Here is a 19,149-nt window from a genome sequence, read left to right as displayed (position 1 = left end):
AGGGGTTAGTCTGGACCCATGTGGTGGTCTAACTTGTAGTTCACTTCTCAAAGATTTTTCTACATTGCTTCTGGTCAGTTCCCTGATATGGTGCTCAGGGGTGAGCCCAGGAGTTCATACATAGATTCAGAGCATCCCTTTCTTCAGCTGGCTCCTCACTGTGATTTCCCCAATAATCTCCAGTTTCCAGTTGTCACTTCTGGTATTTTGGCTAGAAATGCAAGGATATAGCCTTCCCATTGTGTTAAGCTTCACAAATGGGTTTGCATCTGGGGCAAAACATTGATAGAAAAAAAAAGTAAAAAATACATACCTGGCATTCCCCCATAATCTTCAGACCACAGAGGCCCATTTCGCCAGTTCCTATTATCAGAGAGAAGATTACTTTTCTTAGATTTTTGGTGTCTATGTAGCTACCACTGCTGCCACAATCCTAGGAGTTCAGCTTCACGGCTGGTGTCTCAGGGCCAAAAAAAAAAAAAGGGAGAGATTTTTACACTTTTAAAGGTGACTCTTTCATACCTACTGTATTCTTTTCCCCACATGGCCAGTTACCACTTCTGTCCCTCTGGCCAGATAGGGAGGATTTCTCTTAGAGCTTTTTCTGCCGGTGCTTATTGGGCAGTTCTGGAAATTGTCTGTTCAGCGGTATAAGCCAAGAGATATGGGAGGAAGAAATGCAAAATTCTCACTGCCGTATTGGTTGTTCTTCAAGTTTTGATTTCCCTTGTCAATTTGCCTGCTATAATTTATTTTGAGAGTTCTTGTATATTTGTATTACATATTATATCCAGGGTTTTTAGCTATAATCAGCGAAAGGGGTGGAATGTGCTTATTTCATCTTAACCAGAGCCAGAAGCTGGATGAGTTACTTTTCTTTCAGTGAACTTGAAAAGAAAAAATGTCAACCTCCATGGCTTGGAGATGAAAGAATAGGTAAAATAGTAAGACCAGGACCTAATCTCTAAGACTTCAGCAAGAATTAGGACAGGAGGTCTGTTAATTTGAGTAGATTCCTTTAGGGTCCAGGAATGGATACAGGGTGCTGTAAATGGTTAGTACCTTTCAGCAAAGCACTAGAGCCTGTGTCCCCAGGCTCCTGGAAATGCTCAGCTCTCGGACTCATTCCCCATTATCCTTCAGTATCAGAAAAACAACTCTGCACATGAAGAGTTCACTGCAGTGAAAAGGGCCTGAAAATTGAGATGATGCATTTGATTTAATATAAAATGGAAAAAACAGAAGATAGATAAGAGTTGTAAATTGTGCTTTATGTATTCTGTGATTATAACAGGATAAATAATAGATCAGAAAAGGATAGAGATGTATAAAAATTAAAATGACAGTCTTGGGGAGAATGAAACATATGAGATTATGGGTGTCTTATTGTTTTCTTTTTCAAAAACTTTCTTAATGTTGTTCTACTAACTTTTCAACTGTAAAATGTAAAAAATGATTCCTGGTCTGTTGCCTGATAGTCTTGTTTCTCATTCCATTTCTATCATTATTTTGGGAAGACTTCCTGATTCTCATCTCTCACTCCACCCCCAGATAAGGTGGTCCTGTTGCAGGTTCCCATATCACCGTGTCCCTCCTCCCCCCAAGTGCCGATGACACTACTGTTAACGCTTTTATGATTTTCCATCTCCTGTGGAGACGTGAGCTAATGCAGGCAAAGGCAGTGTATTTTCTTGCTCACTGATGTATCCTCAGTACCTGGTATGTGGCAGGTACGTAATAAACACGGAGTGACAATACTCAAGTCTAAAAATGAAAGAGAACACCCAAAAGCTAATATTTCTTTTTAAGCCAAATTTGGCTTTTTTTGGGTTTCAGCTACTTTTTGTACCCACATATCATCTTCTCTCCATATTGACAGTGTCCAAAATTTCCAGCCAAACCAAAACTGGATGGTATGGTGCATTGAGTTGGCAATCAACCAAAGGAGAGGCCCAGTGATGAAAGAATATTCTGTAGGAAAGGAAAATCAGAACTCAAGTTTTGGCTAAGGCCTATTTTGTCAAGGATGATCAGAAATACGGAAAGGATTATGGCTGAACAGATTCCAATTCCTAGGTCCAGGGCTTTTTTCCCCTCTGGCTAAACTCTTTCTACTGTGACATACTAAATTCAAGTACTTTGCATTTGTTTCACTCTGGAGGCAAGTATAGGGAAGCACCCAAACCATAAGGCATGCATTATAATGTTAGGCTGCAAGTGTTTCCACCCAAACAATGCTATCACAGAAGGGTTGGAAGAGACCTTAATTATACTGCCAACATTTACTCCTAACAACTTCCTCCCAAATTGACACTTAGATTTCCTCAACTGTCAAGGCAAGTCATCAACCAAAGTTTGCTTGTGACTTTGAGTAATGGTGAACTCACTACCTATCACAGTTAATTTTGTGTGTCAAAAATTATTGGATTATTAGAGAAATGCAAATCAAAACTATAATGAGATATCATCTCACACCGGTCAGAATGGCCATCATCAAAAAATCTAGAAACAATAAATGCTGGAGAGGGTGTGGAGAAAAGGGAACACTTTTGCACTGCTGGTGGGAATGTAAATTGATACAGCCACTATGGAGAACAGTATAGAGGTTCCTTAAAAAACTACAAATAGAACTACCATACGACCCAGCAATCCCACTACTGGGCATATACCCTGAGAAAACCATAATTCAAAAAGAGTCATGTACCAAAATGTTCATTGCAGCTCTATTTACAATAGCCAGGACATGGAAGCAACCTAAGTGTCCATCAACAGATGAATGGATAAAGAAGATGTGGTACATATATACAATGGAATATTACTCAGCCATAAAAAGAAACGAAATTGAGTTATTTGTAGTGAGGTGGATGGACCTGGAGTCTGTCATACAGAGTGAAGTAAGTCAGAAGGAGAAAAACAAATACCATATGCTAACACATATATATGGAATCTAAGAAAAAAAATGTCATGAAGAGCCTAGGAGTAGGATGGGAATAAAACACAGACCTACTAGAGCATGGACTTGAGGGGATGGGGAGGGGGAAAGGTAAGCTGTGATGAAGAGAGAGAGTGGCAGGGACATATACACACTACCAAAGTTAAAATAGATAGCTAGTGGGAAGCAGCCACATAGCACAGGGAGACCAGCTCTGTGCTTTGAGACCACCTAGAGGGGTGGGATAGGGAGGGTGGGAGGGAGGGAGACACAAGAGGGAGGAGATATGGGGACATATGTATATGTATAACTGATTCACTTTGTTGTAAAGCAGAACCGAACACACCATTGTAAAGCAATTATACTCCAATAAAGATGTTAAAAAAAATATTGGTCTTGGGGTGCCCAGATATTTGTTTAAACATTGTTTCTGTGAGGGTGTTTCTGGATGAGATTAGCATGTGAATCGGTAGACTGTAATGAAGATTGCCCTCCTCAATGTGGGTGGGCAACATCCAGTCTGTTGAAGGCCTGAATAGAGCAAAAGGGCAAAAGAGGGGAAAATTCATTCAACCTGACTGATTGAACTGGGGCATAGGTCTTCTGCCCTCAGACTGGAACTTATGTCATTGATATTCCTGGCTTTCAGTTCTTTGGACTCCGACTGGAATTACACCACTAGCTTTCCTTTGTCCCTAGCTTGTCGATAGCAGATTGTGGGACTTCTCAGCCTCTATAATCATGTGAGCCAATTCCTCTTAATAAATCTCTATATTTATGCTATTGGTTCTCTTCTTCCAGAGAACCCTGATGAATATAGGTTTTGGTACCAGGAGTAAGTAGTTCTCAATAAACAGAATTTTAAGGATGAGTTGTTTGATTTAGTTCTGGGGTTTCTGGAATTGGCGCTCTGATCTGATTAGATTTAAAGATGCTAATGACTCTATCTCCAGTAGTAAAGAGAGCACTGGTTGTCCATGCATGATCTGGCAATGGAGATATGTCATATATTTCCATTGGATTCTCCTCATCAACCACTTACAGCAAACAAAGAGTGGGGTGACTGTATATGATTTTTTGAACATTTTTTGAAAACTATTATAATGAGGTAGGCTGGCATGAAAGAAAAGGATGAGTTTAGGGATTTGAATTCCCAGCTCAAGCACTATATAAATGACCTAAAAGCTTCTATGTGTGCCCTGAAGGAGACTTTTATCTCCTGTAGCTGCAGGACTGAGATTGCTGAAAATCAAACACAAAATCTCATCCTTTGGCCAGCTGGATTATAGTGCATGTTGAACTCCCAGCCTCACAGGGTGTCTACTGTTAAACTGAGGGCATTGACTATGATCCTGTACGTTGGGATGAGGACAGGTGGGGAGATCTTGATGAGCTAGGGACGTCAAGCCCCTAAATTCTGATGAGTCTTCTGTGCCAGTGGAAGAGGTCACCCTATCCCCAGCAGAACTGACCTTCCCACCTCCAGTAGAAGCCTCCCCATCCCCAATGGGTAGTGTCTTCTGCACCCACAGTGGTATTGGCCTTTGCATTTCTGTCCAAGGGGGTTAACCTTGCATTGCCTGGGAAACTGTAAGGGCCTCTCACCACCCCTCTTTCTTCTAGACTCAAGTCCCAGCAGGCCCCTAAAGGTGAGGTACAAGTGTGGCTCATGGAGGCATGCCACACTCTTAAAGAACAGCTTGAGTTTTCTAATTCAACAGACATAAATATGGGGTTCATGTGTCAGAATGGATGTCAAAGGTGTGGGATAATGGTAGGAGGACCATGAAGTTGGATCAGGCTGAACTTACTGGTATGGACTCAGCAGAGATCTGCAATTAATGTTGTAGCTCAGGGAGTTAGAAAGAGCTCCAATGGTTAGTTTGGTTGGTTGGCTGAAATATGGATACAAAAAAGGTGGCCCACAGTGGGCAAATTAGAAATGCTGGACCTTCCTTGGTTTAATGTAGGGATTCAAGGTCTTAGGGAGATTGGCATGTTAGAGTGGATTTGTCATTTAATACCTCTTTACCCATACTGGGAGGGTCCAGAAAACATACATTTGACTAATACTTTGAAAAATATAGTATTCTTGAAGAGCTCAATGATTATTCTCTATAAACAAGACCTTACAATGGGAACTGCAGTCAATGAATTGGAAACCTAAATGCAATGGGAGTAATTGGATCCCAGGGTGACCATGGCCAAGTGCTGGCACTTAGTTGCCAAAGTCAAGGTGGGCTGGGTCACCATAATTGGCAGTAGAATCAAAGCAGCAATCAGAATAGTCTGACTAGCATAGACCTTATGGCATTGGCTAGTTGATCATGGTGTTCCTGGAAGTGAAATAGATAGAAAGCCTAGTAAATTCTTACTTGATCTGTGTTAGCAGAAAGGTTCTAGACCAAGTGAACAAAAGTCTAAAAACAGAGACACAGCCTCTCATTCTATTCTCAGAATTCCTCGAATGAAGGGGAGGCTGGTTCCCCTTGAAGAAAGATCCTGGTCCGATACCAAAAGCTTATCCTGTTAATCTTTCTCCCAGCCTATCCTTAAGTAACCTACAACTTTACCAAGGTAATTGTAAGTTAGGAAAGAGAATAATCAGCCTTTGGGGACGACTGGATGGGCTCTGCCCTGATATTAATTCGAGGAGACCCAAAACATCACTGTGGTCCGCCAGTCAGGGTAGGAGCTTATGGAGGCCAGGTGACCAATGGAGTTTTAGCTCAGGTCCATCTCACACTTGGGTCTGGTGGGTCTCCTAACCCACCCTGTGATTATCTTCCTAGTTCTGAGCACAAAATTGGGATAGAGATACATCAGCAGATCCGACATTGATTCCATGACCTGTGGAATGAAGACTATTATGGTGCAAAGAGGAAGCCATTAGAACTGCCTCTACCTAGGAAAACAGTAAACCCAAAGCAATACCAAATTCCTGGAGGGATTGCAGAGACTAGTGTCCCCAAGAAGGACTTGAAAAATGCAGGGGTGGTGATTCCCACCACATCCCTATTCAAACTTCCTTATTTTGTCTGGGCAGAAGACAGATGGTTCTTGGAGAATAACAGTGGATTATTATAAGCTTAATCAGGTGGTGACTCCAATTGCAGTTGCTGTACTAGATGTGGGTTTATTGCTTGAGCAATGAACACATCCACTGGCACCTGGTATGCAGCTATTGATCTGGAAAAAGGTTTTTTTTGGTTTTTTTTGCGGTATGCGGGCCTCTCGCTGTTGTGGCCTCTCCCGTTACGCACAGGCTCAGCGGCCATGGCTCACGGGCCCAGACGCTCCGCGGCATGTGGGCTCCTCCCGGACCGGGGCACGAACCCGCGTCCCCTGCATCGGCAGGCGGACTCTCAACCACTGCGCCACCAGGGGAGCCCGAAAATGCTTTTTTTGTTGACACCTGTTAGTTAGGACCATCAGAAGCAGTTTGTTTTTAGCTGGCAAGGCCATCAATACAGCTTCATTATCCATCCTCAGGGGTTTATCATTTTTCCAGCCCTTTGTCACAATTTAGTTCACAGGGACCTTGGTTGTCTTTTCCTTCCACAAGATACCACACTGGTCCATTACATGGATGACATTGTGCTTATTGGACCCAGTGAGCAGGAAGTAGCAAGGACTCTAGACTTATTGCTAAGACATTTACATGTCAGGGGCTGGGAAATAAATCTGACAAAAATTCGGGTGCCTTCTCCCTCAGTAAAACTTCTAGGAGTCTAGTGGTGTGGGGCATATCAAATGTTGCTTCTAAAGTGAAGGATAAGTTGTTACATCTGGTTCCTCCTACAACCAAAAAAGAGGCACAATGCCTAGTGTGCCTCTTTGGATTTTGGAGACAACATATTCCACATTTGGGTGTATTACTCTGGCCCACCTACTGAAAAGCTGCTGGTTTTGAATGGGGCCCAAGATTAAGGCTCTGCACCAGCTCCAGGCTGCTGTGCTCTGCTATGTGGGCCACCAGATCCAATGATACTTGAAGTCTCAATGGCAGAGGAAGCTATTTGGAGTCTTTGGCAGCCCCTATAGGTGAATCCCAGCATAGGACCTTAGGAATTTGGTGTAGAACCCTGCCATCCTCTGTGGATAACTTCTCTCCTTTTGTGGAACAGCTCTTGGTCTGCTACTGGCCTTAGTAGAAACTGAACACTAGACCGTGGGCTGCCAAGTTACAACTTGACCTGAGCTGCCAATCATGAACTGGGTGTTATCTGACCCGCTAAGCCATACGTTCTGTCATCCAATGGAAATGGTGTATATGCGACCAGGCCTGAGCAGGCCCTGAAGACACAAGTTACATGAAGAAGTAGCCCAGTTGCTCACGGTCCCCCCTCTGACTGCGCTGTCTCCTCTCTCCCCGTCTGCACCCGTGGCCCCATGAGGAGTTCCCTACAGTCAGTTGACAGAGGAAGAGAAGAGTCTTCTCTTCCTGGTTTACAGAGGGTTCTGCGTGATATGCAGGCAACACCCCAAAGTGGACAGCTGCAGCATGACAACCCCTCTCTGGGACATCGCTGAAGGGCAGTGGTGAAGGGAAGCCTTGCTGCTGGGCAGAATTTGGGCAGTGCGCTTGTCTGTTCACTTTACTTGGAAAGAGAAATGGCCAATCATGTTATTATGTAGCAATTCATGGGCTGTCATCAATGGTCTGGCTGCATGGCCAGGGATTTGGAAGGAACGTGATTGGAAGATCAGTGACAAGGAAATCTGGGGAAGAGGTATGTGGATAGACCTCTCTGAATGGGCAAAAAGCGTGAAGATATTTGTATCCCATGTGAACGATCATCAAAGGGTGACCTCATCAGAGGAACATTTTAAAAATCAAATGGACAGAATGACCCATTTGGTGGATTCCGGTCAGTCTCTTTCCCCAGCCACCCTTGCCATCTCCCAATGGGCTCATCAACAAAGAGGCCGTGGTGGCAGGAGCCGAGGTACACACGGGCTCAGCTACATGGGCTTCCACTAACCAAGGCTGACCTGGCTACGGCCAAGGCTGAGTGCCCCACCAGCCAGCAGCAAAGACTAACACTGAGTCCCCAATATGACACCATTCTCCTAGGTGATCAGCCAGCTACCTGGGGTAGGTTGATTACATTGTACCACTTTCATCATGGAAGGGGCAGTGTTTTGTCCTTACTGGAATAGAAAATTACTCTGGACACAGATTTGTTTACTCTGTACACAGTGTTTCTTATACACCCATGGAATCATGGAATCTTTTATCCACCGTGATGATATCCATATAGAATTACCTCTGATCATGGAACTCACTTCACAGCAAAAGAAGTACAGCAATGGGCTCATGCTCATGGAATTCACTGGTCTTACCATGTTCTTACCATCCTGAAGCAACAGGCTCCATAGAATGCTGGAATGGCCTTTTGAAGACTTGTTAACAGTGCCAGCTAGGTGGCAATACCTTGCAGAGCTGGGGCAAAGTTCCCTATAAGGCTGTGTATGCTCTGAATCAGTGTCCAGTATGGTGCTGTTTCTCCCATAGCACAGATTCACGGGTCCAGGAATCAAGGGGTGGATATGGGAGTGGTATCGCTCACTATTACCCCTAGTGACCCCCTAGCAAATTGTTTGTTTTCTGTTCCTGCAGCCTTATGCTCTGCTGGCTTAGAAGTCTGAGTTCCAGGAGGAGGAATCCTTCCACCAGGATGTACAATAATATTCCACTGAGACTGTCACCCGGCCACTTTGGGCTCCTCGTGCCTCTGAATCAACAAGCAAACAGTAAAAGGGACATACTGAGCTGTCTAAGGTGATTGATCCAGACCACCAAAGGGAAATTGGATGACTGTTCCACAGTGGAGGTAAGGGAGAGTGTCTGGAAACAGGAGATCCCTTAGGGCATCATTAATATTACCAAGCCCTGTGATTAAGGGTCATGAAAAACTCTAACAACCCCATTGTCACTGGACTAATAATGGCCCAGATCCTTCAGGAAAGAAGGTTTGGGTCACCCTACCAGATAAAGGACCAGGACCAGCTGAGGTGTTTGCTGAAGGCCAAGGGAATACAAAAAGTGGAAGAAGGTAGTGATAATACCAACTATGACCATATGACCAGTTACAGAATGAAGATTGTAATTATCATGAGTATTTCCTCACTTTATGAACAGGTTTATGTTTCTCTTTATAGATCTAACAATATCTTTGTTTTCTTTCTTCTTTTTTTCCCTCACCATGTAACATAAGATGTATGTTAACATACATACATACATACATTCAACATACTTCATACATACATTAGCATAAGATGTATGTATCATAGTACTTAAGTATTGTTAATTTTACCTCATAGCATTTCAGTTATGAAGAATCAAGGAGAAGAGTAAACATCACTCAAGGACTTTACCTCCTCTTCTGGAGAAGGGGTTAGTGAACTTTTGGTTGAACATAGGATAGTTCTATCATGTTAGGCAGATTTATGACCTTGTTATGGTCTTTGTTTGGAGTCTGAGTATGATTTAAAGAGATGCATATAGGGGGCTTCCCTGGTGGCGCAGTGGTTAAGAATCTGCCTGCCGATGCAGGGGACATGGGTTCGAGCCCTGGTCTGGGAAGATCCCACATGCCATGGAGCGGCTGGGCCCCGTGAGCCACAACTACTGAGCCTGCATGTCTGGAGCCTGTGCTCCCCAACGGGAGAGGCCGCGGCAGTGAGCGGCCCGCGCACCGCGATGAAGAGTGGCCCCCTCTCGCCGCAACTGGAGAAAGCCCTCACACAGAAACGAAGACCCAACACAGCCAAAAATAAATAAATAAATAGATAAATTTAAAAAGAGATGCATATAGTTGACAAGCGGTGGACTTGTGATGTTTAATTTTGTGTGTCAACTTGACCGGATCATGGGGTGCCCAGATATTTGGTTAAACATTATTTCTGGGTGTGTCTGCAAGGGTAATTTGGATGGAATTAGTATATGAATTGGTAGACTGAGTAAAGCAGATTGCCCTTCCCAATGTGGGTGGGAATCCAATCTACTGAGGGCCCGAATAGAGCTAAAAGGTAGAAAAAGGGAGGATTTGCTCCCAGCCTGAATGCTGAGCTAGGACACTGATCTCCAGCCCTTGGGCTGGAACTTACACCATCAGCACTTCTCTTCTCAGGCCTTCAGACCTGGAGAAGAACTCACACCACTGGTTACCCAGGTTCTCAGGCCTTTGGCTTTCTTGGGTCTCTAGCTTGCATGTGGCAGATTGTGGGACTTCTCAACCTCTGTAATTGTGTGAACCAATTCCTCATAATAAATTACATATATACATATATATATTTTTTCCTGTTCCTCCGAAGAACCCTGACAAATACCTTGTCTTTCAGGTAAATCTCTTCTAAGATTGGCAAACATAAAGCATGTGTGATACTCTAACTCTATACCTGTGGCAGACATCACTAATCAATCACAGTGTTCCTTTCCTCCAAGCTTAGGTTTAACTTCAGAATCATTCTTAACATTGTTTTTTCAACTGAACAGTGTTAAATTTTCAGTCCCTGCCTCAGCTTCTGGGAAGTTACTTCTTATGTCTGCGTCTCTAGGTCTTCTATGTATTGATCCCCTTTATGCCCTCTGTGAGCACATCTGATACTCAGAGGTGGAGATGTTTCTGGAGCCCCATGGGACAGCCTGGGAGAGACGGAACCTGGAGGGTGGTGGGTTGGTATCAGCCTCTCCTGAGTCTGAGATCCACAAGGCAGAGCTAAAGATTGGAAATAGGCATTTATTAGGAGGTATGAAAGCCTTCATCCAGGATCAAAGCCAAGGGTCCTTGGATGCTTCAGGATCTAGGCTGAGGGTGGCTCAAGGCTATTTCTGGCAGAGCTGGAACTGGAAACTCAGTCTGGATTTCTAGTCCATTGAGTCCTCTGTCAGACTAGGTTGTTATTCTTTGAGAAAGCATTCAAATACTATTTCCCCAATTCATTTTGAAACCATGGGGTAAGTCATGAAGAAGGCAGGCCATGGATGTCTACAGAAGAATGCTGGGTCTACTGAAACATAGGGTGATTCTTTCCAGCTGCCAGAAGAGTTTGGGGGATTTAGCTGTGAATAAACCCCAAATGGCGGTGATGTTAGATTAGCAAAGGTTTATTTTTAAATACTTAGTAACGTTAAACTTGCAGGGGACTCTTCCGTTTCCAAAAATGGTGGGATCATCCATTCAGACAATCCTCTTTTTGACATAATTCTCCAGTGTGGAGGAGGAGTCCGGTTCAGGCCTTCCGTTTGTTTTATCATCAGTTACAGCTGAGTCAATTTGCTTCTCTGGTGGGTAGGCCTTGTTCCTTTTGGCAAATGCCTGGCTGATTTCTGCATGGGTTTTGTTTTTGGTCTCAGGCAGGAAAAAATACAAATAGAGGGCCCCTGCGAGGCAGACTGTGGCAAAGACCAGGAAACAGTAGGCGTCCAGACTTTTCTGTGGGAAGGCAGAGACAGAAAACATCAGAAAGTCAATTGCTAAATTGGCTGTGAAACCATCTCTGGGCTGATTTTTTTTTTTTTGTGGTACGCGGGCCTCTGACTGTTGTGGCTTCTCCTGTTGCGGAGCACAGGCTCCGGACGCGCAGGCTCAGCGGCCATGGCTCACGGGCCCAGCCGCTCTGCGGCATGTGGGATCTTCCCGGACCAGGGCACGAACCCGTGTCCCCCGCATCGGCAGGCGGATTCTCAACCACTGTGCCACCAGGGAAGCCCTTGATTTTTTTTTTTAATAGTTTCCCATTCATATATCAATGTTCCTGGATAAAACACTGCAGGTGTGAGGCTGGCTCTATGGGCAAATGTGCCTTATAGATGTCTACATGAGATGTTCTCACATGAGACACAAATGAATCAGCTTCAAACCCTGGTAAAGATGAGGAAATGGCAGTCTTTATTTATTTATTTTGAAAACAAGGCATATAAAAATTACTCATCATGAAAGCAAAATGTGATACTTGCTGAATGTTATCCTAAGTTCATATTTACCATTAACAACATTCTTTCTCCCTCCAATATACACATGAGAAAAGCGCAATGTCAAAAGGGAAGTGAAATTCCCCAGTTCATAAAAAAATTCCAGAGCATAGGCTGGGCCAAGATAACACCATTTTTTCTAATATGCAAAAGATTTAACTCACTGCTGCTCTGAGAGGTACGGCTTCTTACAAATAAGAGAGACTAGAAAAAAAGAGAAGTGTTGAATGCAATCACTTTATGTATCCTGATTATAGCACTGGAATGACCCTGCCCACTGCACTAGACCTTGAGCTTCTCCGTGACTCAAGTCACCTCTGTAGCTCCTGTGCCTATCCAGTGCCTGGCTCATAGTAGTTGATCAATAAATGTTTGTTAAATAAAAGGTTTATAGGTTCCAGCTATCAGGGCTGTGCCTTCTTCATTTAACAAACGTCTACTGATTCAAAGATAAGGTGACACTGTCACTGAATGATACTTCACAGCAAACGATATCTTGATTTTAGTCAATTACATGCTATTCTTTGATTCGACAAACATTTAATTTTGGAGTATGACATACTGTTGAAGAACTTGATCTCTGGATCACATCCTAGTTGCACCACGTACTGAATCTGAGGCTCTTTGTGCCTCAGTTTCCACCGTTGTAAAATGAGGATAATAATGGTAGTTATAGGTTGTTGTGAGAATTAAATGAGGCATTGCCCTGTAGAGGTCACAGAGCAGTCCTGGATGGAGTAACGAGTCCACACCTGGGAGCGCTTGGCTGGGAAGGCATGTGCCTTCCCACTTGTCCACAGAGATTCCATGAGTGGAACAGAGAAGGGAGGGGGTGGGCTCTATAGTCAGTTGGGTAGAATTCAAATACTGGCTCCATCATTTACATGATGTGTCAACACTTAAGATGTGCCATTTAGGATAGAACTTCAATGCACTGATTGAAGTTTCCTCATTTCTAACATGGTGATCTATACCACCTATTGTTTTAAAGATGAATTGAGATATATTCAATGTGGCTTTCAACATCTCCACTTGTATGCTGAATGTGCATCTTGACTTACCAAGTCCCAATGGAGCCTTTAAACCTGCTCCTGCTCTGATCTTCCTGGCCTCGGTTGATGGCCCCTCCATCCTGTCATTTGCTTAAGCCAACCAGACACTTATCTTTATCTCTCACACCCACATCTGATACATCAGGAAATCATGTCAGCTCTACCTTGACATATATTCTGAATCTGAGCACTTGTTACCACTTCTACTGTTACCATTTTGGTGCAAGCTATCATCATCTCTGCATTGGATTGTTAGTATAGCTTCCCAACAGATTTCCCTGCTTCTCCTGTGTCCCGGCTTAAGATTATTCTCAAGAGAGAAGCCACAGTGATTCTGTAGAGCAAAGGACAGAGCGTGTCACTTCTCTGCTCCAAATGCACCATGACATCCCAAGGCAGGTGAGCAAAGCCCAAGTCCCAACCATGGCCTCTAAGCCCAGCACCCACATGGCCCCCTTACTTCTCTGACCTCCCTCTCCCACCTTTCTTTCTCTGCTCCCACTACACTGCCTTTCTGACACTCCTCCAATATCCTCAGGATCTTTGCACATGCTCTTCTCTTTTCCTGGAATAATCTTCTTCTACATGTCTGCACATCCTGCTTTCCTACTCCCCTTCCTCTCGGCTTTCTTTCTCAGAGAAGTTCTCTCTGACCTCTGTTTCTAAGGGCTCCCCCAGTTCTCCACTTATTCTGCTTCATTGTTCTTTAAACCATTCACCGCTACCCGGAAGGATCGTCACTTGTTTATTAACCCTCTCCCCGACCAGGTGGTAAGCTGCCCGAGGACAGGAGTTGTTATTTTTCTTGTATTTCCAGAACCTGGGAGACTCCTTGACACATAGTAGGTGCTTCACAAATGTTCACTGAATATATAAATGTGCGGAGGCTCAGAGAGCTTCCCTGCTTATCCCGGGCCACACGTGGAGCTGCCTGGGACCTCTCTGCCACCTGCAGAGCTGACACCGGTGCAGCAGCCACCTGCTTTCCTTCCTTTCCCAAGAGACCCAATGTGTGGAAACAGGATTTTTCTCACCCTTTCACAGAATCGAGCCAAGAATGCTGCGGTACTGCGGGCATCCTGGGAAAGGACACTGCCCACCTCAGGACTCTCAGGGGCCAAGTTATTGGAATATATATCGTGCCAGCAGTCATGCAGCAACCTGGCAATCAACCTGCAAGCTGTGATTGCATTTAATCTGGGAAGAGAATGCACTTATTAAGCACCTCCTGGGTGCCAGCAATATTATAGACATTATCTCGTCCGATTCCCATAGCCCACACTATGATGATACAGCCACTTTTCTTTCCTTTTTACAAAAGATGAAATTGAGGATTAGAGAGCTTCTGAAACATGTCCAAGGCCATGTAGGGATCGATGAGAGCCAGGACTTACACCGAAGTGGGCCCGGCTGGGAGCTTACACTCTCTCCATTATTTACCAGGACTCCCTATCTGGTGTGTGTGGTGGCGGGGGCAGATAAATATTACTGGGATCCTTCAGTTTTCCCCAATAGCAGTTGCAAAGCAGATCTTCCTAACCTCTTACAGGTGAGAAAGTGAAGATCAGAAAGGGCAAGTGATTTGCCTGCAGTTACCTAGCTGGTAAGGGCCGTGTCTGGAATCTGAACCCACGTTGGCCTGATATGGAGGCCATTGTATCACTTCCATACCTGCCTCTCTTGGGCAAATTCATTCACTGCAGTTGATCTGGCAAAGTGCCTGGCACAGAGGATATACGTGTCACTTTTTCCCTGTCTCCTCTCTTACTTCAAAACAGCTCAGAAATTCACTTTCTGCCCAACTGCTCCTGAGAAGTTACTCAACCCCTCCTAAGTATGGTTGGTATGGGAGGGTAAGTCCAGTGTCCCCTGAGCAAGATTTTAGGCAGCATGTCTGTTGCAGGAAGTGGGCCTTGTTTCCCTATTAGTAAAATGGACACAATCATATTAGAGGTTTTCTGTAAAACACTTTCACATTCATAAAGCTTAGTTCATAAATTAAAAAAAATAAATCTGGCAACTTTAAAATTAAGAGCATCTGTTCATCAAAAGGTACCATATATAGATGGTTCTTTGGGACACTAGTCCACCATCTTCTTGATCTGCTGGCTTTCCGAATAAAGTCATAATTTCTTGCCCCAACAAAATAAACAAACAAACAAACAAACACAAAAGGGTACCATACAAAGAGTACAAGAGCCACAAATGGAAGTATTGTGATACATAGCAAACAAAGAATTTGTACCCCAAATTAAAAAAAACAACTCTTATGAATCAATAAGAAAAAGATGACCTAATAGAGAAAATGGCAGAATGTATGAATGAGCGTTTCACAAAAGAGGAAAAACAAATGGCAAATAAGCTTGTGAAAAGGTGCTCATTCTCCTTAGTAATTTGGGATAATAGGAATTAGAGCCATAATTTTATACCATTTCACACTATCGGATTGGCAAAAATGTGAAAAACCTGACAATGACAATACCAAGTGTTGATGAGCAACAGGCATTTTCACACCTGTGGATATAGTTGAGGCTGTAATAGCCACGACTACTTTTGGAGCATCCCTGGGTATGACCAAGTCAAGGCGAGGTGTGCGTGTCTTATGACCCAGCAATGACACTCAGAGTGGATCTGTTCTGGAGTGGTGCTGTCTGAACTTAAATTAATTAAAAGTTCAGTTCTTTGGTTGCACCAGCCACGTGCAAGTGTTCAACAGTCGCATGGCTGGTGGCTCCTCGGCCAACGTTCCCGTCAGCACGGAAACTCCTGTGCATTGTACCCGGATGTTCGTAGTAGCGCTACAAAGTTGCTTTTTTTAAAAAAAAAAATTTTATGTTTTTGAAGTATAGTTGATTTACAATGTTGTATAACAGCACTATTTCTAGAGCAAGGAAATGGGAGATGACACCAATGCTCATGGAAAAGGGAAGGGATAAATAAATTGGGTACGTTCATACAAAAGATTCTACAGAGTAGTAAAAAACAGTGGCTTGTAGCTGGGCATATGACACGGATGGTGCTCAAAAGTATATGTTGAATAAAAGAACAAGGCACAGAAAATACCTTCAGGATGCTTCTCTTTGTTTAAATATAAAACCCAGGAAAAACAAAACACTAGACTGTTAAGGGACACATTCATACAGGGGTCAAATCCTAAAGAAAACCTAGAGAATAATTAGCACAAAATCCCTGCTAGGGATTAGGGAGAGGCACCCAGGGCATCACAGTAGCTTAAGGTGGCTAGCTACATTGATTTTCCCTACTACTTTTCAATATAATGCATTCTATAATTACAATAATAACAATTTTTCTCTTTGTATATATGTATATATGAATGGTGGGCTGTGACGAAGTGGGGGAGTGGCAGGGACATATATACACTATCAAATGTAAATTAGATAGCTGGTGGGAAGCTGCTGCATAGCACAGGGAGATCACCTCTGTGCTTTGTGACCGCCTGGGGGGGTGGGATAGGGAGGGTGGGAGAGAGGGTGATGCAAGAGGGAGGAGATGTGGGAGCATGTGTGTATGTATAACTGATTTAGTTTGTTGTAGAGGGAAAACTAACACACTATTGTAAAACAATTATACTCCAATAAAGATGTTAAAAAAATAAATAAAAAAAAAAAAAAAAAAAAAAAAAAACAAACCCTGTGCTTCCTCCACATTGGTTCTTGGTCACTCCTGCCTCCCATCACGATTCCTGCTGACTCTGGGCCTCTGCGCTTGCTGTTCCCTCTCCCCGCAACTTTTCGTCTCCTCGCCTGGTGTCCAAGCCCAGCTTGGGTTGTAAGTTCCATGATGGCAGAATCCATGTCCCCTGCTCTCTGTTGTACCCTCAGCCTAAGACAGTGCCCGGCTCACTGTAAGAATTTTCTTAATATAAATATGTCCAATGAGAGGATAAATGAATGAAATGGGAGGACTCTTATGGAGATGCATGAAGGTACAAAAGGTGGTCCAAGTTAGGTTTTCACGATGAGACAAAACCAGAATTCTCCTGCTGAGTTTCCACTCCCACCCGTGGAGCTGGAACGTTGGTTCATTGGTGATTCAAGCGAGCTCTCGGATGAGTCAGGGCCCAGACCACCATTTAAGAACTGATGGGAAGCCAGGTGCCTTACACTTGTAACTCCAATTCTGCAAAGAGCTTTGAAAGGCCAGGCTGTTCTACTTTATGAGCAGAGGGGACCTGCAACATTAGGATGCTTCTGGGGGAAGTTAGAATGGGGCAGGGATCTTAGTGATGACTTACGTCTCTGGCATGTGTTGTGGCTTCCAAGTCATTGTCACGTGTACAGTGAAGGTCTTTTTGGCGCTGCCCAGGAGGCTTTGAGTAGACACAGCCCTGTGGCTGCCTGACGGATGGCATTTCAACTCACTGGAAGCCACATGAACTACCCTGCCAAGGTCTCCCACTTGCAGCCTCCCTGACCCTGGCAAGCCTGCTCCTCCTCTACCTGCTCTCAGAACTGGCACTGCCATCCTCCCACCTGCCCAAGACGGACCTCCGAAATCACCTTTGACTATTTCCTCCCTCTCTGCCTGCTTTTGTTACTAAGTCCTGACGACTTTACCCTGAAACATCTTTTTTCTTTCTTAAAAAACATACCACTTTCCATCAAGAAAGAATTTACGTACGGTAACTTACCCAGATCTTAAGTGTATATATAGGTCAACGCATTTGGAGAAAAGTATACCCCTGTGTGACCAACACCTTTATTAAGATGTGGAACATTCCCACCTCCCCAGAAAGTTCCTTGTGCCATTTTCTAGTCCATTCCCCCCGCCCCACTCCCCCACAGAGTTAACCACTGTTCTGGTTTCTATCACCTTAGCATCCATTTTTCCTGCCCCTGACCTCAATCTAGTTCCCAGCAGACAGCTAAAGAAGTCTTTTAAAAGTACAAAACGAATCATGTCTTAAAATCATGCAGTAGCTTCCCAGAGTCCTCCGGATAAACCCCAAATCCCTATCATGGCTTCAGCACCTCGAGGGATTTGGCAGGCATCCTTGGATGCCTGCTCTGTACCTGCTCAGGGCTTCGGCCAGCATCTTCCGTCTCTCTGCCAGGCATCGCCTCCCTCCCCCACTCCGCACACACACTTCCGCAATCTCAGCTTGAAAGGTCCCTGCACTGGTCAGCCCACTTAAGCCCCCCATCTTACTTCCTCCCGTGAACTACACCCGTCCCGTGAGAGTCGTGTCGGTTCTTCCTGAAATGTTAGGCAGTCTGTGCCCCCCCGTTCAGTGCCCGCCTGTAGGGTGCAGCACGATGCTGGCACCCACAGGCACTGAGCGCGTGAAAGTTGCTCTCTCTTCAGAGGGTCCCCTGGCCCATCCAGAGAGGCTGGGGGCAGTTTTGCTTGCTTTTAGAGCCCACCATCTCAGATCTGCATCAGCTTTCCCCCTCACTTTGCACAGGCATTTGGGATCTTTTTCAAGTTGAAAAGAATCATTTTCTTGCTTCCAGATTTTGAAGTCAAAATTGAACTCAAAAGGAATTTTAGAACTCCAGTGGAATCAAGCAGGCATACGTTTGCATGCCATTTTCTCCCAACCAGAAAATATTGATGCTAATGGCAGAAGCCCAGTTATCTGGAGGCTTTTACAACCAACGACCCAAGGGACCCAGTGATGCTGACCACAGCAAAGGCTCAGAGGAGAAGGCAGCCTGTGGCTGAGGGCAGAGAAACAGAGCGTGATAGTAATCTCCCCAGGGGTCAGGGCAGCCCCGCCCAGCCCGTCAGGAACATTTTGCAGGAAGGGAGCAGGGTGGGTGGGAAAGAAGGAGGAAGGAGGGAGAGAAGGCAAGCTTTGAGAGGCCACTTGTCCTGATGGCTCAGGTGGTAAGGGGTGGTGCAAGCTTCCAGCGTTTACCATGATTGCTTTTTCTGTCCTGTCTCCTCTTTCCAGGTGACCCTAAGATCGCACGGCAGGAAACAGCCTTCCCAGTACTAATAGTGATCATGACAGCAACCGATCCTGAGTGTCTGTGGGTAGACCCTGCCCTGAAGCCTTGACTTTGTCTCTCATTCTTTGGGGGAGCCCTGCTGCAAAAGTGGGGCAATTCTCTTGTTTTATAGAAATGAAAATTATGGCTAAGAGGGCAACCAAAGTTGGACAAAGTTTGACCAGCCTTCCCTTCATCTAATTGCTGAGCTGCAAAGCCAGGGTTCAAGGT

At 44.5% G+C, this 19,149-nt stretch overlaps 1 protein-coding gene across 4 annotated transcripts in view; it reads right to left on the bottom strand.

Annotated features, from left to right (window-relative positions):
- SLC2A9 (solute carrier family 2 member 9) overlaps positions 1–19,149 on the bottom strand; it is a 213,318-nt gene that overhangs the window by 14,762 nt on the left and 179,407 nt on the right. For 3 of the 4 annotated variants that reach the window (XM_067036383.1, XM_067036384.1, XM_059066131.2), the window contains one exon: positions 11,030–11,373. The exons of the other annotated variant lie outside the window; for it this stretch is intronic. In XM_067036383.1, coding sequence (XP_066892484.1) covers positions 11,119–11,373 — 255 coding nt within the window. In that variant the 3' untranslated portion in view covers positions 11,030–11,118. Of the gene's footprint in view, positions 1–11,029; positions 11,374–19,149 lie in introns of those variants that run through there. 4 annotated transcript variants of the gene reach the window in all.

The sequence above is a fragment of the Kogia breviceps genome, chromosome 6 (assembly GCF_026419965.1).
Source record: "Kogia breviceps isolate mKogBre1 chromosome 6, mKogBre1 haplotype 1, whole genome shotgun sequence".
Lineage (NCBI taxonomy): Eukaryota > Metazoa > Chordata > Mammalia > Artiodactyla > Physeteridae > Kogia > Kogia breviceps.
This window is presented reverse-complemented; position numbering and strand designations above follow the sequence as displayed.